The sequence below is a fragment of the Eptesicus fuscus genome, chromosome 22, assembly GCF_027574615.1.
Source record: "Eptesicus fuscus isolate TK198812 chromosome 22, DD_ASM_mEF_20220401, whole genome shotgun sequence".
Lineage (NCBI taxonomy): Eukaryota > Metazoa > Chordata > Mammalia > Chiroptera > Vespertilionidae > Eptesicus > Eptesicus fuscus.
In genome coordinates this window covers 28059747-28083810 of record NC_072494.1, presented here as the reverse complement: position 1 = coordinate 28083810, position 24064 = coordinate 28059747, and the positions used below count along the sequence as shown (strand labels likewise).

The window sequence follows — 24064 nt, the reverse complement described above, 5'->3', positions numbered from 1 at the left end:
TGAGAGAGCAGGCCAGGGTTGTCCCTGGCAACAGGGGAAGCAAAGCTTTCTGCACACCCTGGCTGGGCTCACCCGCTTAAGGCAACAAAGTTTCAATTATAAACCCAACAGAAATGGCTGCCGGCCGCAGAGGGAGCCCCAGGCTTGGCTCCACTCCAGGCTACAAAGTTTCAATTGTAGAAGGAAAATAAATTCCAGATACCAGGGCCTCTGCTTGGGTTGCCAGGGGGCGTGGCCAGCCTGCAAACCACCACAGGCCCCTTGCTCAGGCCACCCCATGCCCCAAGGGAACCCGCACCCTGATCCAGGATACCCTTCAGGGCAAACCAGCTGGCCCCCACCCCTGTACCAGGCCTCTATCCTATCTAATAAAAGAGTAATATACAGAATGATCATCACTGCAACACACAATATGGATGCCCCCATGTGGTCAAATATCCTGCCCCCATGTGGACACAAGATGGCCACCACAAGATGGCCAGCAGGAGAGGGCAGTTGGGAGGCACCCAGCCTGTAAGGGAGGGCAGTTGAGAAGGACTAGGCCTGCAAGGGAGGGTAGTTGAGAGGGACCAGGCCTGCAAGGGAGGGCAGTTGGAGGTGATCAACCCTGCAGGAGAGGGCAGTTAGGGGTGACCAAGCTGGCAGAGGAGGGAAGTTGGGGGCAAACAGGCTGGCAGCGGAGTGGTTAGGGGGTGATCAGGCTGGCAGGCAGAAGTGGTTAGGGGCAATCAGGAAGGCAGGCAGGCAAGCAGTTGGGAGCCAGCAGTCCTGGATTGTGAGAGGGATGTCGGACTGCCCGTTTAGGCCCGATCCTGGTGGGATCGGGCCTAAACGGGCAGTCGGACATCCCTCAAGGGGTCCCAGATTGGAGAGGGTACAGGCTGGGCTGAGGGACAACCCCCCCTCCATGCACAAATTTCGTGCACAGGGCCTCTAGTATATTTATTTATTTATTTATATATTTATTTATTTTGGTGTTCTCAAAAAATGTACTAGTATACAGGCTTTGAATGATTACAAAGTCAGTGTTTATTAACATGCAGTTCATTTTCAAAATTGAGTTAGCTGATGAAGTGTTGTATACTTTTTTAGGGACCCCTTATATGGAGAGATAATCCCCTGCAGCTAACCCCCAGTCTCTCATTCCCTATACAGAGGCAATCACTATTACTGTTTCATGCTATTATTCTAGAAATCATTGGTGTATATATGTATGTGTGTGTAATTAATATATACGTGGTTCTTCCTCATACAAGTAAAACCCACCCTATCTTACTATTTCCACATAATAATATATTTTGAAATTTTTTTCTTATCACTTTCTGAAGATTTGCGTATTGTTTTAGCAGCTGCATATTATTCCAATGTAAGAGCATGTCAAATCTTCTTGGAGTGGTGAACACACAAAATAATATACAGATGATGTATTATAGAATTGTACATTGAAACCTGTATAATTTTATTAAACAACTAGAGGCCCGGTGCACAAAATTCATGCATGGGGGCGGGGGTGTGTGTCCCTCAGCCCAGCCTTCACCCTCTCCAATCTGGGACCCCTCGAGGGATGTCCACTGGGATCGGGATAGAGAGTTAGAAACATCGATGAGAGAGAAACATCGATCAGCTGCCTCTTGCACACCCCCTACTGGGGATGTGCCCGCAACCAAGGTACATGCCCTTGACCGGAATCGAACCCGGGACCCTTGAGTCCGCAGGCCGACGCTCTACCCACTGAGCCAAACCGGCTTCGGCAAGATATGTTTTTTTAAAGTAACTTTCTCAGTGGCAGAATGGCAAAGCGAGGATTCAAACCAATGTATTTGGGCTCAAGAGCCTGCAGTCTTAACCACTATGCTATAAAATAAATAGCACTTTCTTGAACATAAATTTGAATGAGCCTGTTTGCAGCGGAGGAAAATTATTATAAATCAAAAAAAAAATAGCATAGCTTTCTTGATAATTCAGATTAATATCCACCAAGATCCAACTTTTTAAAATGAAAAAGAAGTAATTTTTGCATTTATTATTCCTATTATATTACTTTTAGGGCAATTTGATAATAGGTGAGTTTTATCGTTTTACTGCTCATAGTGTTAAAGAAAGAAGTGTTCAATGACACCGTCAACAAATGGTAAAGCAGATTTTATTCAGGACTATCGTGGAAGGAGTAGGGATCACTGCAATGGAATCTTCTTAAAGGGGAGGGGAATTGGATTTAACTCTCCAACCAGGCAAAGTGGAAATTTGCAACCAAGAAGCAAGAAGTAGGGCCAAAGATGGAAAATTACTAAAAGGAACCCTTAGGATAAGGGAGGATTTTCTTTAAAATAAGGCAGATCAGATATCACCAGGGTGGTGGTGGCAGATGAGAAACCTGATTAGATATCAAGGGTGATCAGGTATTGAGGATGGGGAATCCTGGCTAAACTGACTTAGCAGGAATCTTGCTAGAAGTAGACTTTACGAGGAAGGCCACAGGATCACCAGGCTTACAGAAAAAGAGAGCTCAGGAGAGCCTGACCAAAATTTGGTCAAGGAGAGAATCTGTGCTAATCAACAGTGTAGTTTTATTTATTGCTTTATGGTTTATTGTTTGATGCCAAGTATGATCAGGAATATAACATCAAGTTATACTGACGTTCCTATACTGTTAAAATCCTTTTCACAGTAACCTTTAAAGTGTGATACTCAGGAGATGCATTATCATAAAAGTTTAGATTCCAGACTTATAATCTCTATCAATACATGGGAAAGCTTATGTTATCTTGGGATGAGAGCAGGATGAGATAATAAGGGCAGTTTAATAGCATGTGAATTCACAGCCATTTCTACAGGATTATTTCATTACGTCTTGAACAGATCTGTTTATTGGCTTCAGCTGGAGATAAAATAGTGGTCATTTGGTGGTCACATCTTATTAAAAATGCACATCTTTAAACACAATCAAATCCAGAAAAGTGAGGCGCTCTCACAGTAAGTGGTCTGTGGGGTTCCAGAAGGACCTTGAGATGAGCTGTTTCACTTCTCTCAGGTCATGTTTGCTGTAGGCTGTTGTCACCAGTGGAACTAATACTATTGCAATGTACTGTTACCCCTGCTCCCTGCTCCCCTCTCATTACCTCCTTCCCTCCCCCCATTTACCAAGCACATATTTGCATAGGTGAAAAGGGGATAGGCTGTAAACCAATGCATTGAAGAAAAAGCTGGGTAAGTTAGGAAACGATATGCAGATCAATTATTATTGTTGTTCTTTGGGAAAATTCCTTTGCAAGGGAATTTCCCCTCCACCTTTAACTGCAGTTGTATGTTGTTAGGAACATATGTTTGCTAGACGCTCATGCAATAAACAATGGCAAGAAACATGTCACTTCTTAAAGAATTGCAAATTTACAAGTGTGGTGTAGGAATTTATTATGTAAGTTGCAACTAAAGATAGCAAGGGAGACATCTTGTGAAATACTGTGTCAGTCAAGTGGCTTCTGGGCCGAAGTTTGGTGATGTTAACATTAAAATAAAATATCAAAACAACCCGCACTAGCTGGTTTGGCTCAGTGGATAGAGTGTTGGCCTGCAGACTGAAGGGTTCCTAGTTCAATTCCAGTTAAGGGCACATGCTTGGGTTGTGGGCTCGATCCCCAGTGGGAGGCGTGCAGGAGGCAGCCAGTCAGTGATTCTCTTTCATCATTGATGTTTCTATCTCTCTCTCCCTCTCACTTCCTCTCTGAAATCAATAAAAATATATTTTTTAAAAATTATCAAAACAACCCTTTGAGTTAGTTACTTTAATGGACACATTTATTTCGATGCAGCTCTATATTCCTTCCCAGGGTGACTAGGTAACACAGCAGATATTGGCAGAATGGGAGGGCCATAGGTATGAATACCTACTCTGTGGTTATATAATTAAGACAGTCTTTTAAGTTTGAGGAACAGTATCTATCGCCTTGATCCCAAATGCTTGCTCTTTAAATCTCAGCCTTAGCATTTAGTATGCTTAATCTTGAACACAACACTTAAATAAACCTCAGCTTCCACATCAGAGAGTGGGAATAAGTAGTTGTACTTAAATCTCATAGAGTTGTGAAAGTTAATTAAGGTGTGCCTGTGAAGGGATTAGCACTATATCTGGCATGTAGTATGAGAGAGAGTGTGTTCAATAAATAATAGTGTTGACCTGTTGACCCTTGCTTTTATTACTGGCAGTGAGAATTATTGTATTAGTAGTAATGACAGTATAGTAACATAGTAGTAATACCATAGCCAGTCCAGAAGAGTCCTCCAATCAAGGTCATCCTACATAATAACTTGGCCGAGGCAGATATACTTTGACTAATGAGGGTGGAGCTTCAGGACACATCACCTGCTTGGGTTTGCTCCCCAATTTTATATCCTAGAAGGAGCGAACAACATAAAAAATGTAAGGAATCAGAAAAGCCCAGCTTTTTTTTTTCTTTTCAGTGAGTGATGATGAGTCTGATATTCCTAGAAGTTCTAACAATTGGGAAATATGAAGTGGTAACTTGTACATTGACTTGACCTTGGAACATTTATAAAGTTACCGGATATCAAGACGAAAGCTGTGCTTCAGGAAGAATGAACTATTATGAGATGGATTGGGGTGGGAATAGACCACAGTCAGGCTATTTTGATGTCTTGGGGGTGGTGGCAGTGGAACTTTTCAGGAGCCGGAAGGAGAATCAAAGCATTAGGATGGTGAGGGTGTCTCCTCATTGCCTTCAAAGCTGTATGGCCTTTGGATCTGGGCATGGGTGAGGTTCGAGAACCCTGGACCCGTGATGATTGATTTGAACCTAACAAGATAGTGTTGGTGAGGCCAGGAGTATTGGGACAGGGTGTTGTTCAGATGACAGAGTTCAGGGGAGGTAGGGGCTGGGAAAAGCGAAGGTTACTCCACTAAGAAACTCTTTGTGAGACAACCCATGAGATATTAAAGAAAAAGGTCAGCCAAAGAGAGTGGCAAGGCAAAGTGAGCTGCCACTATGGTTATCTGATAGTCACTCACCTGAATTACTGCAGGGAGGGACAAGAAACAAACTAGTCTGATTATTTTTAAAGGAACAGTACTATTCAGAACTCAAACTGCAGATACAACCTACGTGCAGAAGAGATTTCAAAGGATAATGGGAGAGCCCATCAAGGGCCATCTTCTTGTAGCATCGTTGCATCACCCCACCATCTCAGGGAGGGCCACATGAACCAGCTGTTTGAGGACATTTTAGGTCCAAGCTCTGGAACTTTATCAGGTACTCTTGAAAACTTCCACACACCAGATAAGGAGCTGCCAGAGATTCTTTTTTTCTACTTTCCTATGCTTTTGTTGGCTTGATAGTTGCTACCATTATTCTTGAACACATTTTTAGCTAATACTTTATATTGCTGGCATTTTAGCCAAACAATGCTTAACTTACTGATTGAAGTTCCTCATTCTCCCAATCATCTTGTTACTATTGCCCCTGGTTTACGTTGGTGTTTATGGTATGCGTTTGTGTGTGCGCATGTGTTTTGCAGTGAGTAATTAATTAAATTTTCAGGCATTTCTCCCCCCGCCCCCATTTCTGTGCCCCCTACTCTTTCTCCCATCCTATGTTTTCCTTCTGGGCTCTCTTTTCTTCTTTCTGAAATATGTAATTTCTCAAGCCTATCTAGCTATTTTGGTGAAGGTTTCCTGGGTGGTAAGGTTTCTTATACTTTGTACATATGAAAATTGCTATACTAAGACCCTCATTCATTTTTTTAATAGTTAAGCTAAATATAAAATTTCAGGATAATGATTGTGTTTCATCAGCACTTCAAAGATATTATTCCATTATTTTCCAATGACTATTATTGCTTGTGTGTTGTTCCTTTGTAAGAAATCTTTTTCCTCCTTTTATGTGCTAGCTTTCTGGTTTTGTTCTTATGTCTATACTCTCTGGTTTTTCTATGCTGTTTCTAATGTGGATTATATGTATTTATCATATTCAAAACTGAGTACACATTTAATATGAATGCACAGGTCTTTAATTCTTAAAAATTCTTATCTAACAGTACGTGAAGTATTGTTTGCCTGGAATTCATCCCATTTACTTTTTCTGGAACTTGTATTATTGGTTGTTGGGGTCTCTCAGTCCTCCAAGTCTCTGTCTCCTAAGTACTCCTTTATGTTTTTATTTTAAATCCCTTTTCCATTCTGTGTCAGATTCCATGTGACTTTTTCAGCATTGCCTTCAAATTCACCAAGTCTTCCTTCACCTATATCAGGCTGTTTCATCTATTTTATTTCTTTTAAAAAATAGTTCATATGTTTTATTTCTAAGATTTTTAGTCATTCACTTTCTTCCCTACCTGTTCATATTTTATACGGTTTTATTGCATAATTTTAATACAAATTTTGTGGGTTTTTTTCTAAATCTCTGGATATTCTATATCTCTTTCAAAACTTAGTTCACACTGTCCCATGAAATTTTCACTTGGAGTAAATTCCTGTTTTAGATGCTGATTATATTTATGTTTTTTAGCAGTTGATTTACTTATGATTTTGTTTAGAGGCTCATGGTGTGTTTCATTTTCCTTTTACTCCTCACTCTTCATTTATCCTTGGGTCCTATGCTGAATTTCCTGATACAGTACATGGACATTTCTTGTCCAGATATAGAGTTATTTCAAGTCTCTTCTTGGGTCTGTCCTACCTTTAGAGCTTAAATGCTGCATTTTGAGAGCAGTTCTGGCTTCTAAATAGATTCAACATTTGAATAGACCTAATTTGGCCACTTCCCAGGAGGCTGGCTGTTTCAGAGATCAAAATAAACATAGGACCCACATTATGCCAACCCAGTGTTTTAATGGGAATGTTTTTTACACACATATTGCCATCCTTGGTTTTTGGTATAGCAAATATTTCTCCATTTGTGTGCTTACCTTCATTAATATTTAAAGAAAAGTTGGTAGACAGCATATTTAATAGATTTTATTAATAATTTGGAATTTCTTGAAGCAGTGATTTCTTTATCTTTGTGTTTTCAGTGTCTAGCACAGAGATTGGTATATACACCAAGGGGCCAGATTATTATGATCTCTGAATGCATAATAATCTGGCCACTCAGTGTATATCCTATATAATAAAAGGCTAATATGCAAATTGTCCCCTCAACCAGGCATTCGACCAGCAGGCAGGCCGGCCAACTGCCCATGTCCCCTCCCCCTGGCCAGGCTGCTGGACACCACCCATGCACGAATTCATGCACCAGGCCTCTAATATATATATACTGAGTGGCCAGATTATTATGCGTTCAGAGATCATAATAATCTGGCCACTCAGTGTAGTATTTATTGATAAGTGTTTCAATGAACCGAATTTAATCATACAGATTGCTCTGGTGATATTTTATTTCTTCTTTCCTATGTAAAGCTTCATACTTTATGATATAGAATTGAACTGAGTAAAATAATAGTATGTATTTTTTGTCTTACCCAAATCTTCTCTTCGTGGAATTGGGGTATTAGAGTCCTATATCCTAAATTTTTGCTCAGAATTACTTAGATTTTTTAAAAATGTGTTTAACTTCGCCCTAACTGGTTTGGCTCAGTGGATAAAGCGTCGGCCTGCGGACTGAAAGGTCCCAAGTTTGATTCCAGTCAAGAGCATGTACCTTGGTTGCGGGCACATCCCCAGGAGGAGGTGTGCAGGAGGCAGCTGATTGATGTTTCTCTCTCATCGATGTTTTGACTCTCTATCCCTCTCCCTTCCTCTCTGTAAAAAATCATTAAAATATATTTTTAAAAAATGTGTTTAACTTCAAAAGGATTTATGTAAATGCAATTCTAATTTATTGTTGCTTTTATTATTACTATTGTTAATAAGAGTAATCATAAACTCCTACCTCCACATTGAAAGCTGCCTAAAAGAGTCAAGATTTTCATGAAATGCAAAGTAGACAAATAGAACCCTTCAGTCCAAAGTATGTATATTGCTACAGCTAGCAAGTCTAAACAACTTAACTATGTTACTTACTTTATGTAAGTCTCACGCAGAGGGTAGAAAGGCTACTATTATCCAAATAATTGCTTATTACAAGTTTACCCTAACATTTTTCAACGAAAGTGAACTTATTTGTGAAATTTGGCCATTTGACAGGGTAAATATCCCATGGACACTTAACCAATAATGTATTTTGGGTTTATCAATATGGGTATTTGAAGTTTTCCATTAATAGGTATATTCTTAAGTAATAATATAAGGTTTAAGTAATTGTTGTGAAAGACTGAAGTATAACATCTCAAATCACAGATGCAAACATGACGAATTCAGGCCACTTCAGCCCTAAAAATGAAATGAAAGCTTAGCTCTTTGGTCAAAGGAATCCTACTAGGACTAGTTAGAAACATTTGGGTCTTTCTTCACTGACTCAGCAAAAAATATTTGGCCTCTACAGAGTGATTTTGCCCTTCTTTTCACATACAGCATTCTTATATTTTTTGTGTAGTCATATTTATCCTTCATTTTCTTTGTCGTTCTGTCCTGGGAGTTATGCTTAGAGAACTACTCTCCTATCTTTTCTGTATAATATTTTTGGATCATATTAAAATATTTAATACTTTAATCTATCTGGTAATATTATAAAATATTGAATTCATTTACATGCTGGGAACCTTTCCTATGTTTTCTATTGTTTTTATTTAGTAATTTGCCACATAATTTTTAATTAAAACTGTAGATAGCATCTTTTTAATTTGGCAGTAAACTTTACATTAGTCTTCCTTTTAAATATTTATTGACTATTATTTTATTGCAGATGCATTTTAGAATCATTTCATTAAGTTGTAAAATGTAAAAACTAGGCTATTTTGAATGCAAAGATAGTACATTTATTTATTAATGGAGGAGAACTTTTTAATTTTTTATGAGTTCCCACACAGAAACACTGTATTTGTCTGTATATTTTTCTTTATCTTTACCCTTTTTCTAAAATATTGTGAGGCTTTTTTAGTTGTATGTGCCTGTCAAGAAGTATTTATAGGTTGTCAATTATGGTAAGTGGCAAGCTACTTGAAAAAAAATATATATATATGAAATCAGATAGCTATTAAATGGATTGTTGCAAATGCTAAAAGATAAAGTGAGGCATATTAAAAATGTTAAGAGTCTATTTGAGCAAAAGTGGATTTGAATTGGGTCATACCAAACAGGAAGTGTTTAGAAGCAAGCAAGTTCTTTGATTGGCTGTAGCTTAAGGGGTTGCCTTATTTGGGAAAGTCCAGTTGGCTGTTTGTGATTGGTTGTCCTTAGGTTTTGGTTTCTTAACCTTGGAGCATTTACTAGGTTAGGTTTGGGTTTGGTTAAGTAGGCTGCTAGGGTGTTAGAACCACCTCAGTCTAATGGCTTCCTTATTTAATTAAATTAAGACAAGTTAAATAATTACAAATGCTTGCAGTGCTTGAAGGAGGGCATTGCTTATCTGTAGTATCAATAAATACCGTCAGAAGAATGAACTGTCCACTTGGGACTGTTCAGACAGGGTGGCAGGTAGGAGCCTCCTGCAGATGATCCACATACATGGAATGGACTTACAGGAGTTGCCTATGAAGGTCCTTCCCTGAAAGTGATACGAAGAAGAGAAGAGATGAGAGCTGTTCTGTGTGGTGTACTCAGATAAATGCCAAGAGTTGACTTACAGGTATTGGCTCGGCTTTCATCCAAATTAATGGCACTGACTACTTACAGTGTCTTAACTTTGACTCTGTTTTATTCTGTAATGTGTTGGTAAATAGTAGGTGGCAAGGGGGTGGGGAAGCCCTAAATTGAAGTACATGCTAATTTCTGCAGTGTAAAATATTCCTAGTTACTAACTTGATTTCAAGTTACTAACGTGAAGTCAGCTGACTTGAAAAATTCCTGAAAATTTAACAATTGGTTTTCAAGTCAACCCTGGTATACCATTGAACCCCACCCCTAAACCTCCTGGTCTCATTCTCTGGTCTCTGCTCCACCCCACCTCCTCAAAGGCCATCCCCGTCATCCCTCAGGCTGCCCTGTTCCCGCAAGCTCTTTGGAAGCTGGGTGACTGACACTCCTTTCATTCTCTTGTTATGCCTATGAGATGCCATAAACTAATAGCTGCATTCTCAAGGGGGAACGTTTCCAGTGTGAACAACATTCATTTAGGAGTTAAAGGAAACCACAGCTTAATGCTGTTTCTTTTTTCTTTTTCATCTTGTTATAATAGTCTGTCACACCTCTGGGCAATGAAGATGTGGCCGACTGGCCAGACAGTCACAAAGATTAATATTTCAAAAGCTTGACAAACTATGGCTCAGAGTTAATGGATACCTTTCATCTGTGACTCATAAAGCCATTAATCATATCAAGGCAGTTAACTAGTGTCTAGCTATTCACTGGTTAGAACATGTGGTAAATCTTGGAGGGAAGTCTACTCTTACTTTATACAGAGAAGAGGCGGGGGGTGGGGGGAAACCACGAGAATCCTTCCCCCCTCCCTCCAATAGCCACTTGATTCTGTCACCCAGGGAAACGTGTGGGGATCTGCAGATGTTCCCTTTACATCAGAAAACTGCCAGGTCTCTCTTTGTGTGCTTTGGGGAGAGGCGATTGAATGAGGAATGCCTACCTTGAGGCACAGGCTCAACCGCAGAGCTCAGCATAATGGTGGCCACACAACTGTTTATAAGGTGGAGCAGAATACATTCAGAGAAGAGCCATGTCCGGTTCCTTCATTCCTGCTCCCTTCTGCTCACTTTGTTATGGAGATAATAAAAATGCAGTACGGAGATGCCACAAGGGACTGGTCTCCATTTTTTGACCAATGAAGGGTAGATTTCCTTATATCTAGAATTCTCTTTTGATTTTGGGCCATTTTATTGGGGATGTAAACTGGCTTCCTAAGGAAATCCTCTATAAGTTTATCTGTTGGTGTCCCAGTCGCCTCCAGGCCAAATCTGAACCAGTAATGGATGAAAACCTGGAGCTCTTGTTTCTTACGTCCTTTTAACTTGCATGGTATAGGTCAAATGGAGCCCTCTGACAGCTAGGCTTTTATTCTTTAAACAATAGAATCTATTTATAGCAATACCACAGTCAGAATTTTAAAAAAGTACTTAAAAATTTTTTTGACCCCATCCTTCTGGGAGGTACGTTACTTCTTATGGATATAACTGAAGACATTTGTCCTCTTGTGCAAAAAGAGCAAATGGGATGGAATAGTGTAAAGCAGAGGCCTGCCCTGCCTCAGGCCACATAGTTATTCATCTGGAGAGGCAATAACGAACAGCGTTGGGCCTTAGCAGGGCTCTCTGGGATAATCAGAGAACTGATGTCAAAACAGTCCACCTTGACAAGTTACAAGGACTTCCTGTTCTTGGTGCTTCACTTACTGATGTTAGAATATAGGACAGGGTTGAAGTTGTTGAGTTCCATTCTTCGATAGTGTACAGAAATAGTACACTGATCCAAATATTAGTAGTTCTGGTTAAACATTCCCTGACTTTTTAACCTTTGGGATGGCCTTTGTCTTCTTCCTATAACCTTGATGCTGTCACCAGAAAGGGTCCAGGGCCCAGGTGGGTCTGCTCCGGCAGGGTGTGGAATGTGTGTGTTCTTGACTTTATGCAGGAAAGATTTAAAGACGTGAGTCCACGTGACTTTGAGGGTACATTTATTAAAGCTGGGGACAGTGAAACAAAGGAAGGGCTTAAAACAGAAGCAAGATCATAGCAACAGGCGAGATCCTAGGCCCAGCTGCCGTGGCCCTTTAGAAAGTTACAGAGGCAGAGAAATGAGCCAGCTGGGCTGCACGGACTCAGGAAATAAGGAACATGGGCAAAGGAGGACTCTGGGAGACAGGTTCAGGGTATAGCCCGGAACAAGCTGCCACTGCCTACTGCTCCCCTGGTTGCAAGTCTCCTGGGAGCTTTAGAGCTTAGGAGAAAGAAAGCAAAGATACATGCCTGAGGGAAGAAGGCGGGGGTGGGGGGATTGGGGGGGGAGGCAGGGAAGATGCAGGCACAGGCATACTCAAAAGACAGCTCGCTCTGGGTCTTTTGTCTTAAGGGTTTTTATCTGTTGTCTAAAGTTGGGGCATTTTAGGGGAGGTCTCAATCAGAGTATTCATCAGCTTTCCAGATGTGTTCTTTGACACTCCCGTGCATCCAAATGAGCATTTAGAGGGATCAGGGTCATTCTCTGGTCAGTTTTACCTTCAAAGATGTCACCAGCAAGGGAGTAGGAGTGAGGTGCGTCTGCCCTGGCATGGTCTGGAAGGTGTAAACCATTTGCTTCTGAGTGTCCTTGGTTAGGGGAGACAAAAATCTTGCGTTTTATTAGCTGGCTGTAAATTGTTCAGCCTTCTCTTAACTGTCTGTTTCCCCATTCCACTTGGCAAGGAATTTTCCTAGCTTTATACTAACCTGCGTCAATACAAGGTTTTCTGGGCCTTTTTTGCATGTGCCCTGGGTGGACCCTTTGCACATACTGTTCTGATATGGAACGTTTCAAGAGCAGATAAGTGCAGATGGGAGGTAAATTAGTTAAATGTGTGGACTCCTTGCCCTAACCGGTTTGGCTCAGTGGATAGAGCATCGGCCTGCAGACTGGAAGGTCCCAGGTTCGATTCCGGTCAAGGGCATGTACCTTGGTTGCGGGCACATCCCCAGTAGGAGGTGTGCAGGAGGCAGCTGATTGATGTTTCTCTCATTGGGGATGTAAGCAGGCTTCCTGAGGAAATCCTCTATAAGTTTATCTGATGGTGTCCCAGTCGCCTCCAGGCCAAGTCTGAACCAGTAATGGATGAAAACCTGGAGCTCTTGTTTCTTACGCCCTTTTAACTTGCATGGTATAGGTCAAATGGAGCTACATCAATGTTTCTGACTCTCTATCCTTCTCCCTTCCTCTCTGTAAAAAAATCAATAAAATATATTTTTCAAAAAATGTGTGGACTCCTTACATCAGAGCCCATGATCCCTGCCAGTTTTCCCTAGGTCTTGAGGGCCAGTCATGGCAGGCTCTTTATCCTGACTCAGGAGCTCCCAGTCCCTCCTCATTCTTATATAGGAACTTCTGTGTCCATTACAACCCTTGGGGGTTTTCGAAGCCACGTCAGAACTAGACAGTGGATGGACAACAACCTTGCTCACTCCTCTGATTCCTTTTTCCGCACCCTGGGATCTGTTAGTAATTCTGGGCTTTTTTCTTCTTTATGAAATTATTATTATCTCATTTGCTATCTTACTACTTCACCTATCTTCAATATTTTGTTTTCTAGCACTGTTTATGCATTTATTTCCAGATACTATAACTAATTAGTGAAAGTTTGAGGAACAAAATGTTTACATATTCTCAAAGTGTTTCCTCCTTAATGACTTACTAATTGCAAAGGACAAAAATAGTAACTTTTCAATGGGAAAATCTAGTGGACACATTTTTAACCAACTACTCAAGGTCAACATCATCACCTAAGACAAACTATCATGAGCCTCTGGTTGTGATGCACTGAGAAAGACCCAGTATCACATATGGGGTATTCCTGCCAAAAATGTATCACTTGAATCCATTTGTGAGGATGTACCAGACACAATTAAATAACAATAACTGGTTTGTATTCTTTAAACAACATCAAAGTCATGAAAGACAAAGAAAGGCTTAGGAACTATTCCAGGAGATTTAAAAAAAACTAAAAAGATGTTTTAATTAAATGTAATGCATAATCTTGGATTGGATCCTGCAACAGGAAAAACAGTGTTCTAAAGGACTTCAATAGGACAGTGGCAAAATTTGATGATGGTACTGCTAAGTCCAAAATGTCAAACACTGCAAGTAATTGCCTGCTTCGTTTAGCCACTTACACCACGTGGTTGTAGTTACCCCAGCATGAGCTCATGTTTTGTAGCTTGTATTCGTTACTTTTGTTCTTTCCCTGAGCATCATAGCAGGTCTGTTTCCTTCCCCAGGTTTTAATCATTCTGATAGTTGAAAGCAGCTGGTCTGCATTCTTCCCTTCTCCATCTTTTCTTCAGCATAAACATCCTCCATCCTTTCGACCATTAGGGTGAGAAGTTGCCTTCCTCTCTGCGTGCTGTTTGCCAATGCTCCTTCTAAAGAATGGCACCCCCGGTTGACAGAACATTTCAGAATATAGTGGAGAGCGTTGTGTAATCATGACCCCATTCCATTGGCTCTTAAATAGTTTGCATATAGATAGGGTTAAATACATGATTGGCTACTTTTTGCTTCTACCAGTACTATTACAATCTACACTAATAAAAGAGATATATGCAAATTGACTGTACCTCGACGACACACACCAGCCAATCAGGAGTGAGTATGCAAATTAACCCAACAAAGATGGCGGGTTGATTTGCATACACAGGCATGGAGTGGCCGGGTGGGGCAGGTTGCCTGCTATGAGTGGGAAGGCGGGGGGCGGAGGGAGCTACGGGAGTGGTGCTCTGGCTGGAGTGAAGACTGAAGGCTCTGGCCAGAGCGAACATGGAAGGTGGTGGCCGGAGTGAAGGCCTAGGTCCCGGATGCTGGAGGAAAACAAGTGCCGGCAGTCAGGGGAAGGGAGGCCTATTCTTGCATGAATCTTTGTGCAACAGGCCTCTAGTAATAATGATAATTATAATGATCACAGTGCCTAACATATGTATATTGAGCACATTCAGTATAATAGACTTTTCTAAGCACTCTTCATGTAATAGCTTACTTAGTAATTACAAATCGATGAAGTAGACAATAACAACAATCATACCCTGTCACCGGATGAGGAAATAATCTGCCCAGGGTCACTTATCTAGTGAGCAGTGGATCCATAAATGGCTACAATGAATTGTGAAGCTTTTAAAGGCTGTTCATCCCGATTCCTCTCTCAGTCAGATAATCTTAGACATTTAAGTAAAATGCTTTAAAAAATCCTGATGTTTGTATATCTTACTCTAAAGCTGTGGACTTTTTATTAGATGATCAGTATTTACCATCTTAAAAAATATCATTAAATTCACACATCTGATACAACATGAATTTACTTTATCAGCTGTTTGATATAAACATGCATTTTACCTCATATACCCAAAAAGTTGCACTGAGATGACAGAAAACATATAAAAATAATGGGAAAAGAAGTCCATAGTGTGGTTGAAGGCAGGGAGGTGGATTGAGGGAACCACAACAGGATGGATTTGGGGGGTGATATGAAGCATACTAGTATAGATTCAGATAGACAATGAACTCTTTTTGAACTGGGGAGCCCACGTCCCCCATAGAAGCAAAACGGAGGATTCCAGAGAGAAAATTCTCCTGAAGGCACCAAAATTAGAAGCAGAAGGGAGCCCACGGCCAGTAGCCTATAAATTAATCAATGTTTGTGGAATTTTGTAGCTGTCTCCAGTCTTCGCCTCTGGAATAAAGATGTGAATACAAGCATTTCAGAGTTAAGTTTACAGATATTCCCAAAGCAGGCAGCAGGCTTGAGAGCAGTTGGTGTCTGGGAGTTGGCGGCCATCATGAGGAATTAGGAGTTTTGTGAAGTGCACACCACTAGGAGAGTCCTCCTCTTTCTGGCCAACACAACTCGACTTCAACCAGGGCTCCTTTAAAGAGAATCTTACATACACCACCGGCTCAACCATGATTCTCACTGAGACTGGGAAATCCATAGCAGCCACAAATACTAACCAATCTAGTGTTATACTGTGCTTACAAGTATGAAAATATGGCCAGGAATTCGCAAACACTTGAAGAAATTCACCTAAATAAAGGAAGGGAGCACATCGCTCATGGAATTGAGTTAATACATGGTATAAAACAAAGAAATGAATATAATTATTATTTTCATTTCATAAAAACAGGCTAATGACAAAAGGCAAAGTTCTTGAAAATTAGATACATTAAAAGGAAAACCTCAGTAAATGAGTTGACTAGCAATGAATACCAAACTGACTGAGTAGGAAGAAGGGAAAGATGGAAATATTATGGGGAGAAAAATGTATGGTTAACGTAACCAAATAGGAGCCCATTAAAGCAATATACTCTTCTCAGTAAATGGCAATGAAAACCGTGTAGCTTACAGGATTATAAGTATAGAGAGACAGAAGTACATTTAATAAAAATATTTGCTTTATTACACGTGTTACTCCCTTAGTTTTCATGCTCTAGTTTAATTGGAACGATGGTTTTAGTTTGTAGATTGTTGAAATGTTTGCTTATGAGTATTTTATATTAAAATATATTAAAAGTTTATGCACGACAAAAGGATTCTTAACTAGTTGAAATCTGTGATTGCTATAATACTTAGGAATTTTTGAATCGACCTTGAAGTCATGTGTTTTAAACTAGCACTCATTTATAAACAACTGAATTCTTTTTTTCTTAAATTTACCTAGGGTTTGGAAACATCTCACCACGCACAGAAGGGGGGAAAATATTCTGTATAATCTATGCCTTACTGGGAATTCCCCTCTTTGGTTTTCTGTTGGCTGGAGTTGGAGATCAACTAGGGACCATATTTGGAAAAGGAATTGCAAAAGTGGAAGATACGTTTATTGTAAGTATGATAGCCTTTTAACTATATGTGGTTATTATTTGTTTAACGTATTAAAATATTATACCTTTTCTATTATCTCAGTGCAGCTATACATTCATTATTAGATTTTCCATAACAATTTATATGTACTCCTATTAGCATGTAACTCACTGTATAGTTATTTTATACTTGTAACTCACTGTATAGTTATTTTATACTTATCTGAATGAATAAACTAATGCATGAGGAAACTCTTAAAATATGCATTAAAAATTAGAAATCTGACAGCCCTAGTTCAAATTCCAGATATATTGTCTCCTAGCTATATTTTGTAATTTGTTGAATGTGACTAGAACTACTGACAATGAAACATTACTCTGAGAGTTAGAGATAATATAAGTTAAAGTTTAACATAACTAGTAAAGACTGACAATATTTTGTTATTTAAAAATTGTTTTGGTACCCTTGTTCATTGCTGGTGTCACTGTAAATATAAAACCCTTCTGTGAGGGATATAGAACTATATGGCAAACATGATAAAGATGACCATACAACTTAATTCAGTAATGTCATTGATAGAAATCAATCCAAGGGATATAATTCAGTAGAACCAACAGTAATATATATGAAAATGTTCATGGCCATATTACATTCAATAGAAAAAGTAAAATGAAAATGTTACAATTCTAAGTAAAAAATAATAACATCAATAGTACAAACTTCTATTCTTGAAGAAAATTATGGATAAAGAAAATGATTGTGTTAGAGAATGGGATTATAAATGATTTATTACTACTGTCAGCACTATTCCAAATACATTTTATTTATTATTAAATGACGTTTTCATATTTTCGCAAAATTGTCAGAGTATTTTACATTTAATTCTATGGATGAAATAAGACTCTTGAGTATGGTTTTCCAATTTAAATCATAGTTCCAGTTTTTAGCATTATTATGTTTCATATTTAAGTTCAAAGTTCACTCTCAATTTTTTTTTTTTATTGATTTTAGGAAGAGGAAGGAGAAGGGAGAGAGAGATAGAAATATCAATGATGAGAGAGAATCATTGATCAGCTGCCTCTTGCAAGCCCCCCAGTAGGGATCGAGCCCACAACCTGGGCATGTGCCCTTGACCAAAATCAAACCTGGGACCCTTAAGTCCACAGGCCAAAGCTCTAGACTCTGAGCCAAACCGGCTAGGGCCACTCTCAAATATTTTTACTCTTAGTATGGAGTATGTGTGGTTATTCCCAAACAGAAGTTTTATCCTTTTTATGGTATTATACTTTCCTTATGTTGATATAAAAAATGTCTTGTATTTATATTAATTGAGAGGTAGTATTAGTGGCTTGAATTTGATAGTACTGCATTGTTCATTTATTCAACAGAGTTTTGAGCACCTACTGGATGCTGGGCAGTCTCTTTTGTGCTGCATCTACATCAATGCATAAGACAAATTCCGTGCCCTGTTAGGGGATACATTACAGTGGTCATGATTCAGCATTCAGCACTAAACACTTCTTAGAAGTTTACAAATGTGAATTCACTTAGCTCTCAGATGTGTGATAAGGATGGTGGACTAGAGAAACTTTTCTTTCTATTTTCCATTCTTTGGTTTCATTGACCTTTATTTCTCAAAAAATTTCAAGCTCTACAATTCAGTGATTCTTCTATGGTGGGACTGTGACCTAGATGGGACACATTCAGTTAGAGATGAAAAATTCACGGTGATTAATCCAAAAAGAGACCTGGAGATAAACTGTTGTCTGTACAAACTTCATTTAATGTCACACTGTGGAGATTCCTGATAAGAGAAGGAGGTGAAAAAATATGGGTACTCTGATGGCAGCTGTAGCTTAGAGGTGTGGGAGATTTTTCCTTATTTACATATCATCTTTGATATATTTAGTTTTATAGTTTAAGACCATAAGGACAGAGAGATAGTTCATCAGGTCATCTGGGAATCAAATGTGAACTTTAAGTCTCTGAACATACACTTTAATCAATTGAATATTGATTGGAAATGTGATAGGAGTGAGAAGGAATAATTTGATCAGTAGTAAATATTTAATTCATAGTTCAGTTTTTTTTCCATTTTCATATATTTCTAGATTGTATTTACCCCACAATCAATTGTATGCCTATAGAGTGTAGATATTTTAAGAGCAGTTCAGGTAAATAAAAGGATGGTGTAAATCTGAAATTTGTATTCTCAGAGCAAATGTGATTTACTTCGGAGAGTAATTTACCTGTTGTAAGCTATGTAAGACTAAAGTGGTATCATTATTAGCATTGAATGTTTTGAGCTAGTTATGTTATACCCAATTTTGACTTTACTTATAAGTCATAAAAATTAATCATAAAAGGGAATAAAATAAAATTCCCACTTGCTAATTTGTTGATAACAGTGTATATACGTTAGCTTTGTGCATATGCCAATAATCAATTAATCTCAGTCAATTTCTCTTTCTCTCTCACTCTCTTGCTGTCTTCCCTAGAAGTGGAATGTTAGTCAGACCAAGATTCGCATCATCTCAACAATCATATTTATACTGTTTGGCTGTGTGCTCTTCGTTGCTCTGCCCGCTATCATATTTAAGCACATAGAAGGCTGGAGTGCTCTGGACGCCATTTACTTCGTGGTTATCACTTTAACAACCATTGGATTCGGGGACTATGTTGCAGGTAAGTTTTTCTTGGCACCGACACTGCCCTCCTAACCCACGTCCCTTCATTAGACTTTTCACTTGGGTTTGCAGTACAACGCAGTGACTGTATTAGTTTACTAAGGTTGCCATAACCAGGTACCACAATCTGGGTTGCTTTAAACAAAAGGAATCCATTCTCTCTTGGCAGTTCAAAATCAAGGTTCCAGCAGAGGCATGCTCCCTCTAAGACTGTCAGAATCCTTCCTTGCTTCTGTCCAGCCATCCTTGTTGATTCTTGGCTTAGAGACCCATCACTCCCATCTCTGCTTCCATCATCCCGTGGCTTTCTCCATGTCTCGCTCACTGTGTCCGAAGGATGCCAGTCATATTGGATTCATGCTAGTCTAGTGTGAGTTCATCATACTAATTACATCTCTAAGGACCTCATTTCCAAATAAGGTTGCATTCCAAAGTACTAGGGGTTAGGACTTCAACATATATTTTTGGGAGACACATTTTAACAGTGACAAAGCCAAAAAAAAAAGCCATTCCATGACAGTGGAGGTGAGCAGATTGGTGCAGTTGGACATATATTTTTTATTCTATAAAAGAGATTTAATTACTGGTTATTCAGAATTTTATATTCCCACCCTATTTTCCAAACCCAAATATCTGCCTCTTTATTTAAAAAAAATTTGAGTTTAACTTAGCTTTGCTAATTTTTACTTAGGCCTTTTCATATCTTAGTTTAAAAAACACCTGCAAACTTTAGATGTTCTTAGCTACTTAAAAACTTCTTTTCTCTAAGTTATTTACCATCTTTAATTTTTAGTTCTCAGGAAAATATTTTAGGCCTTTGCTAAAATGTCCACTTTTTTATTTATTTTAAAATTTCTTCTTTTCTATATATGTTATTTCAATTGCTGTTTGCTTATTTATTTATTTGCTGCAAGAAGCTTTATTGTTTCATTTGGTCCAGTGCATATAAGAGGACTTCAGGTGGTTAAAAGAATGGCCAGTAGTTTCAGGGAGAGGCTCAGGCAAAAGGCAGACACCAGGGGATGCAGAGGGGCCCCTCAAAGGCCTCCGGGCTCCACGGGCTCCTAGTTGTGCTGGAGGGGGAGCCTTTCCAAGAGCTTCTGACCCCGCCCAGCCTGGGGGCCGGCAGCCTGTGGAGGGGAGCCAGGTGTGGCCCATCTTCCTGATGAGTTTCACCTCCTCACCCGGAAGTGGTTCTGCAGGAAGTCAGAGCTGAGGGTCAGTGGGCAGAACCAGGCACGCAGGTCCACAAGGGCCTGGGTCAGGTTCCTCTCCAAGGCCAGGGCGGCCTCCCTGGCGCCCTGAGTTCTGCCCGCTCACCTGGGGGAGGCCTCAGTGTGTCCTGGGGGAGAGGGCGGCCACCGCGCTGGGTTTGCAGCTTTAAGAGACGCTCAGAGCTCTCACACCTCTTCTTCTCCAACTTGGGAAGAAGTGGCCCACGGCCTGGAGAGCCCCATTCTCAATGGAAGTAGAAGCCCAGAGAGAGGTAGGTGTGGGCGCCCGCAGAGGCAGGGGGCCAGGCGGTGGATGGCAGCCTCCACTTCGGTGGGGTAATTCTGAGGAATTTGGGAGCTCATGGTTGTCCATGATAAGGAATTAAGGTAGAAGAAGCCGGTGTGTTGGCTGGTCCCGGAGGTGGTGACTGGATAAGACGCTGGAGGGTGGCGGGGGGCTGGGAGAAGGGGCGCCCTGGGTCTGTTCTGTGCAAGCACTGGGGAAGCAAGAGGCAGAGCCAGGACCGCCTGCTGTTTGCTTTATTGCTGTAGCTCTTAGGACTTACATTTCTGTCGTTTCCACTCCCCTTTTTCCCGTTATATTATTCAATTATTATTGTTCTAACTCCAGTTTTAAGTAAATTATAATTGTGGTAAAAGTAATATAATATAGATCATGGATCATTTTGACCAGCTACTGAAAATCCAAACCATTCTTTTTTAAAAAATCAGTTGGAAGTATTAGAAAAACATGCTGAACGTTATAGTAGGAATGTGCCGTTAAATTTTCCAGAGTAAACGCACCAGCCTAATTTAGTTTTAGGAGAGGTTTATACTTTCTGGCTATTTACTATTCTTTCTTGTTTTATTGTGGTGGTGTTTTTTTTTTTTTAGTCTTAATCATTTTTATTTTAATAAATAAATACAAGAGAATGGTTGTGAAACCACTGGCAATGTGGTAAACGTTAAAGCATTTATTCAATATCACTCATTTATTATATTTCTTAGAATGAGAATATATATATGTGTATATATATATATATATATTCACTAATAAATGCTTAATGCTTTACAATTACCCTATTTGTAAAAACTTGAAAATCGTTCCAATTAAATGAAAAAAAAGTGCACAAAAATTCTTTTAATCTTACAATTTAAAATATATTCAAAATAACATTTTTACAACAGTCAAAACCTTTTAAAATTCAGAACTGTAGTCTCATAAGTTTAACCAAGTGGCCACATTCTAATTTAATTATTAACACCTGGAAAAAATACCGTGGCTCCTAAACAAGGGAGACTAGCGGTTGGTATAGTTTTCCCTTCTGGGCACTCCTAGTTTTGTCCTTGATTATTATTTTTATTTCATCTGTTCAAACACAGACAGTTGCTCCAACTTTAAAGAACGTTTCAATGGACTTTGGGCATTAAATATCGGTGATGCTTGCTAAGACTTATGACCTCCAACAATGAGAATCAGAAGATGTTCTTTCTTGACCTAAACTTCTCACTTAAATATTTTCAGAAAGAGAACATGTTGTGTTTATAGAACATGTTGTGTTCTATAACATCTCACAGAAGGCTGAGAGTTCGTATGTTTTTTATTGATTGGTTAATTGCAGTTTAACCTGGCAAAGCCTTCCTTCGTGGGGAACGTATATCTTTGAAGATGAGGATGTTTTCATGAGTGACACTTTGCTTTGGTCAAAAATACTGTGTGCACATCTGTGGGCTGGATGGAGGCCCTGAGACAGGAGGACACCCCCCCCCCCCCACCCCCGTGCTGGAGATCTTGTAGTTTTCTAACCAGCTTAATGTGGAGAGAAGAATCTCAGACATTTGTACCTCCATATACGCACTTCTGTCCTAAAACACCCATTTTTCTACCTCTCATCAAAGCTATATTCTTGGCTTAAGCAGAAGTGGAAAGTGTATGAATACAGGAGAAAGTGAGACACTGATGATAACAAAGCTTACACTTGTGGCATGTTAATCTTAGGCTCTTAAGCCACTTTATAAACATAATTAACAAGGGCTCATAACTAGAATATATATCTATTAGGTGATATATCTTCTATTTTTAGGCGAACAACATTGTATTGTTTGTATTTTATTTTATATGTTTGTTTTTATAGTAATGCACCGTTTTATTTTTTAGCTTTATTGAGATACAGTTGATAAATAAAATTGTAAGATACTTAAAGTATACATCATGGCATTTCATATACATAGACATTGTAAAAGGATTCCCGCCTCCTAGTTAATTAATACATCCATCTCCTCACATGTGTTCCTTATTTTTTGGGGGTGAGAACAATTAAGTTCTACACTCTTCGCAAATTTCAATGCTATAATACAGTGTATGTGTTATTTTCAACCATCGGCAGACTGTGTCAATCCAGTATAGGGACCACATGGTCTGAGACTCTAAAGAAACAACAATTATAAATAAAAGAAATGTGGGTGGAACCTAAAATAATGTTGTATATTTGCAACCAGAGTACCAGAAAAAAAAAAAAAGGACAAATATTTTTACTTTATGGTTTTGTAAAAGATGAAAAACAATTTTATTTTAACTTACTTTACGAGATCAACACCCTGAACCTGGCTAGCTCATGTGGGTTTGTTAGTATTCAGTCTCGGCTGCCTGCAGAGGGACGTGTGTGTATCATGGGCGACCCTGAAGTTTAGAGCCGTGGCGCAGTATTGTGGGGGAACGGGAGCAAAATGGTATTTGCAATGGCATTGAGTTTAGTCTAGTAAACATCTTGATTATTACTGAGATTTCTTTTTGTTGTAACCCTCTTTAAATTCATTATTTTAATTTTACAGAGGAAATAATGAAAAATGGTGGAAATACACTTGACTAATCACTAGCAAATGCTGAGAAAGATAAATTAGAGAAGAGGCAGATCGACGCCAGTTTTGGATGTTTCTCTGCCTCCTTGATTGATGTATGCTGTGGCTGTTTTGGTCTTTGTGAGACTATGGAGGCCTGCTCCTAGTATTGGAGTCTTGACAGCCTCGGTCCTTTTGCCCAGGGAGTGTTTTTTGGAATGAGAAGGAGACTGTGGATGAGGGGGCAGGTGTGTGGCAAAGGCTGGGTAGGAAATGTGTGCCCTTTGCCAAAGTCTTTGGAAAAACAAAACTTATGAGTTTTTTAAAAGGACCTTGGGAAAGAATTGCCTCATATAGTTCGACGTAAAAATAGTCTTTGCTTCTGGGTGCTTTGAGACTATAAAGTACAGTTAGCCGTGGAGTTAAGGCAAGTCCCCCACCTGGGGAATATTGATTGTTTACTTTTTTTAGAACCTTCTCTCTTGCTATTAGATGTCACTGCAGGTAGTGTTTTCACTTCACTGTGGTATTTTTGCTGGGAAAAACAAGAGGCACTGCTGTAACTTAAAAACTTCTCATCTTTCTATTGGGTTTTCAACCTCCAAAGAAAACCAAGTTGGCCCTCTCATGATGCACCCTCATTGGCTGGTGCTCTTCTCAAGCCTGCAAGTCCTTTGACAGGGGTTAGGGATCAATTACATGGTTGTATTGAACTTCTTGAAAGACAAATTCAGACTGTGGTGTTATAAAAAGAAAAGTAAATTTTGGAGAGTGATGTATAAATGTTTAGGATACA

At 39.4% G+C, this 24064-nt stretch overlaps 1 protein-coding gene across 2 annotated transcripts in view; it reads left to right on the top strand.

Moving 5' to 3' along the window:
* KCNK2 (potassium two pore domain channel subfamily K member 2) overlaps positions 1-24064 on the top strand; it is a 94390-nt gene that overhangs the window by 32761 nt on the left and 37565 nt on the right. For both annotated transcript variants that reach the window (XM_028152193.2, XM_054711635.1), the window contains exons 4-5: positions 16390-16550; positions 19028-19214. In XM_028152193.2, the coding sequence (XP_028007994.1) occupies positions 16390-16550; positions 19028-19214 (348 nt within the window). The remainder of the gene's footprint in view (positions 1-16389; positions 16551-19027; positions 19215-24064) is intronic.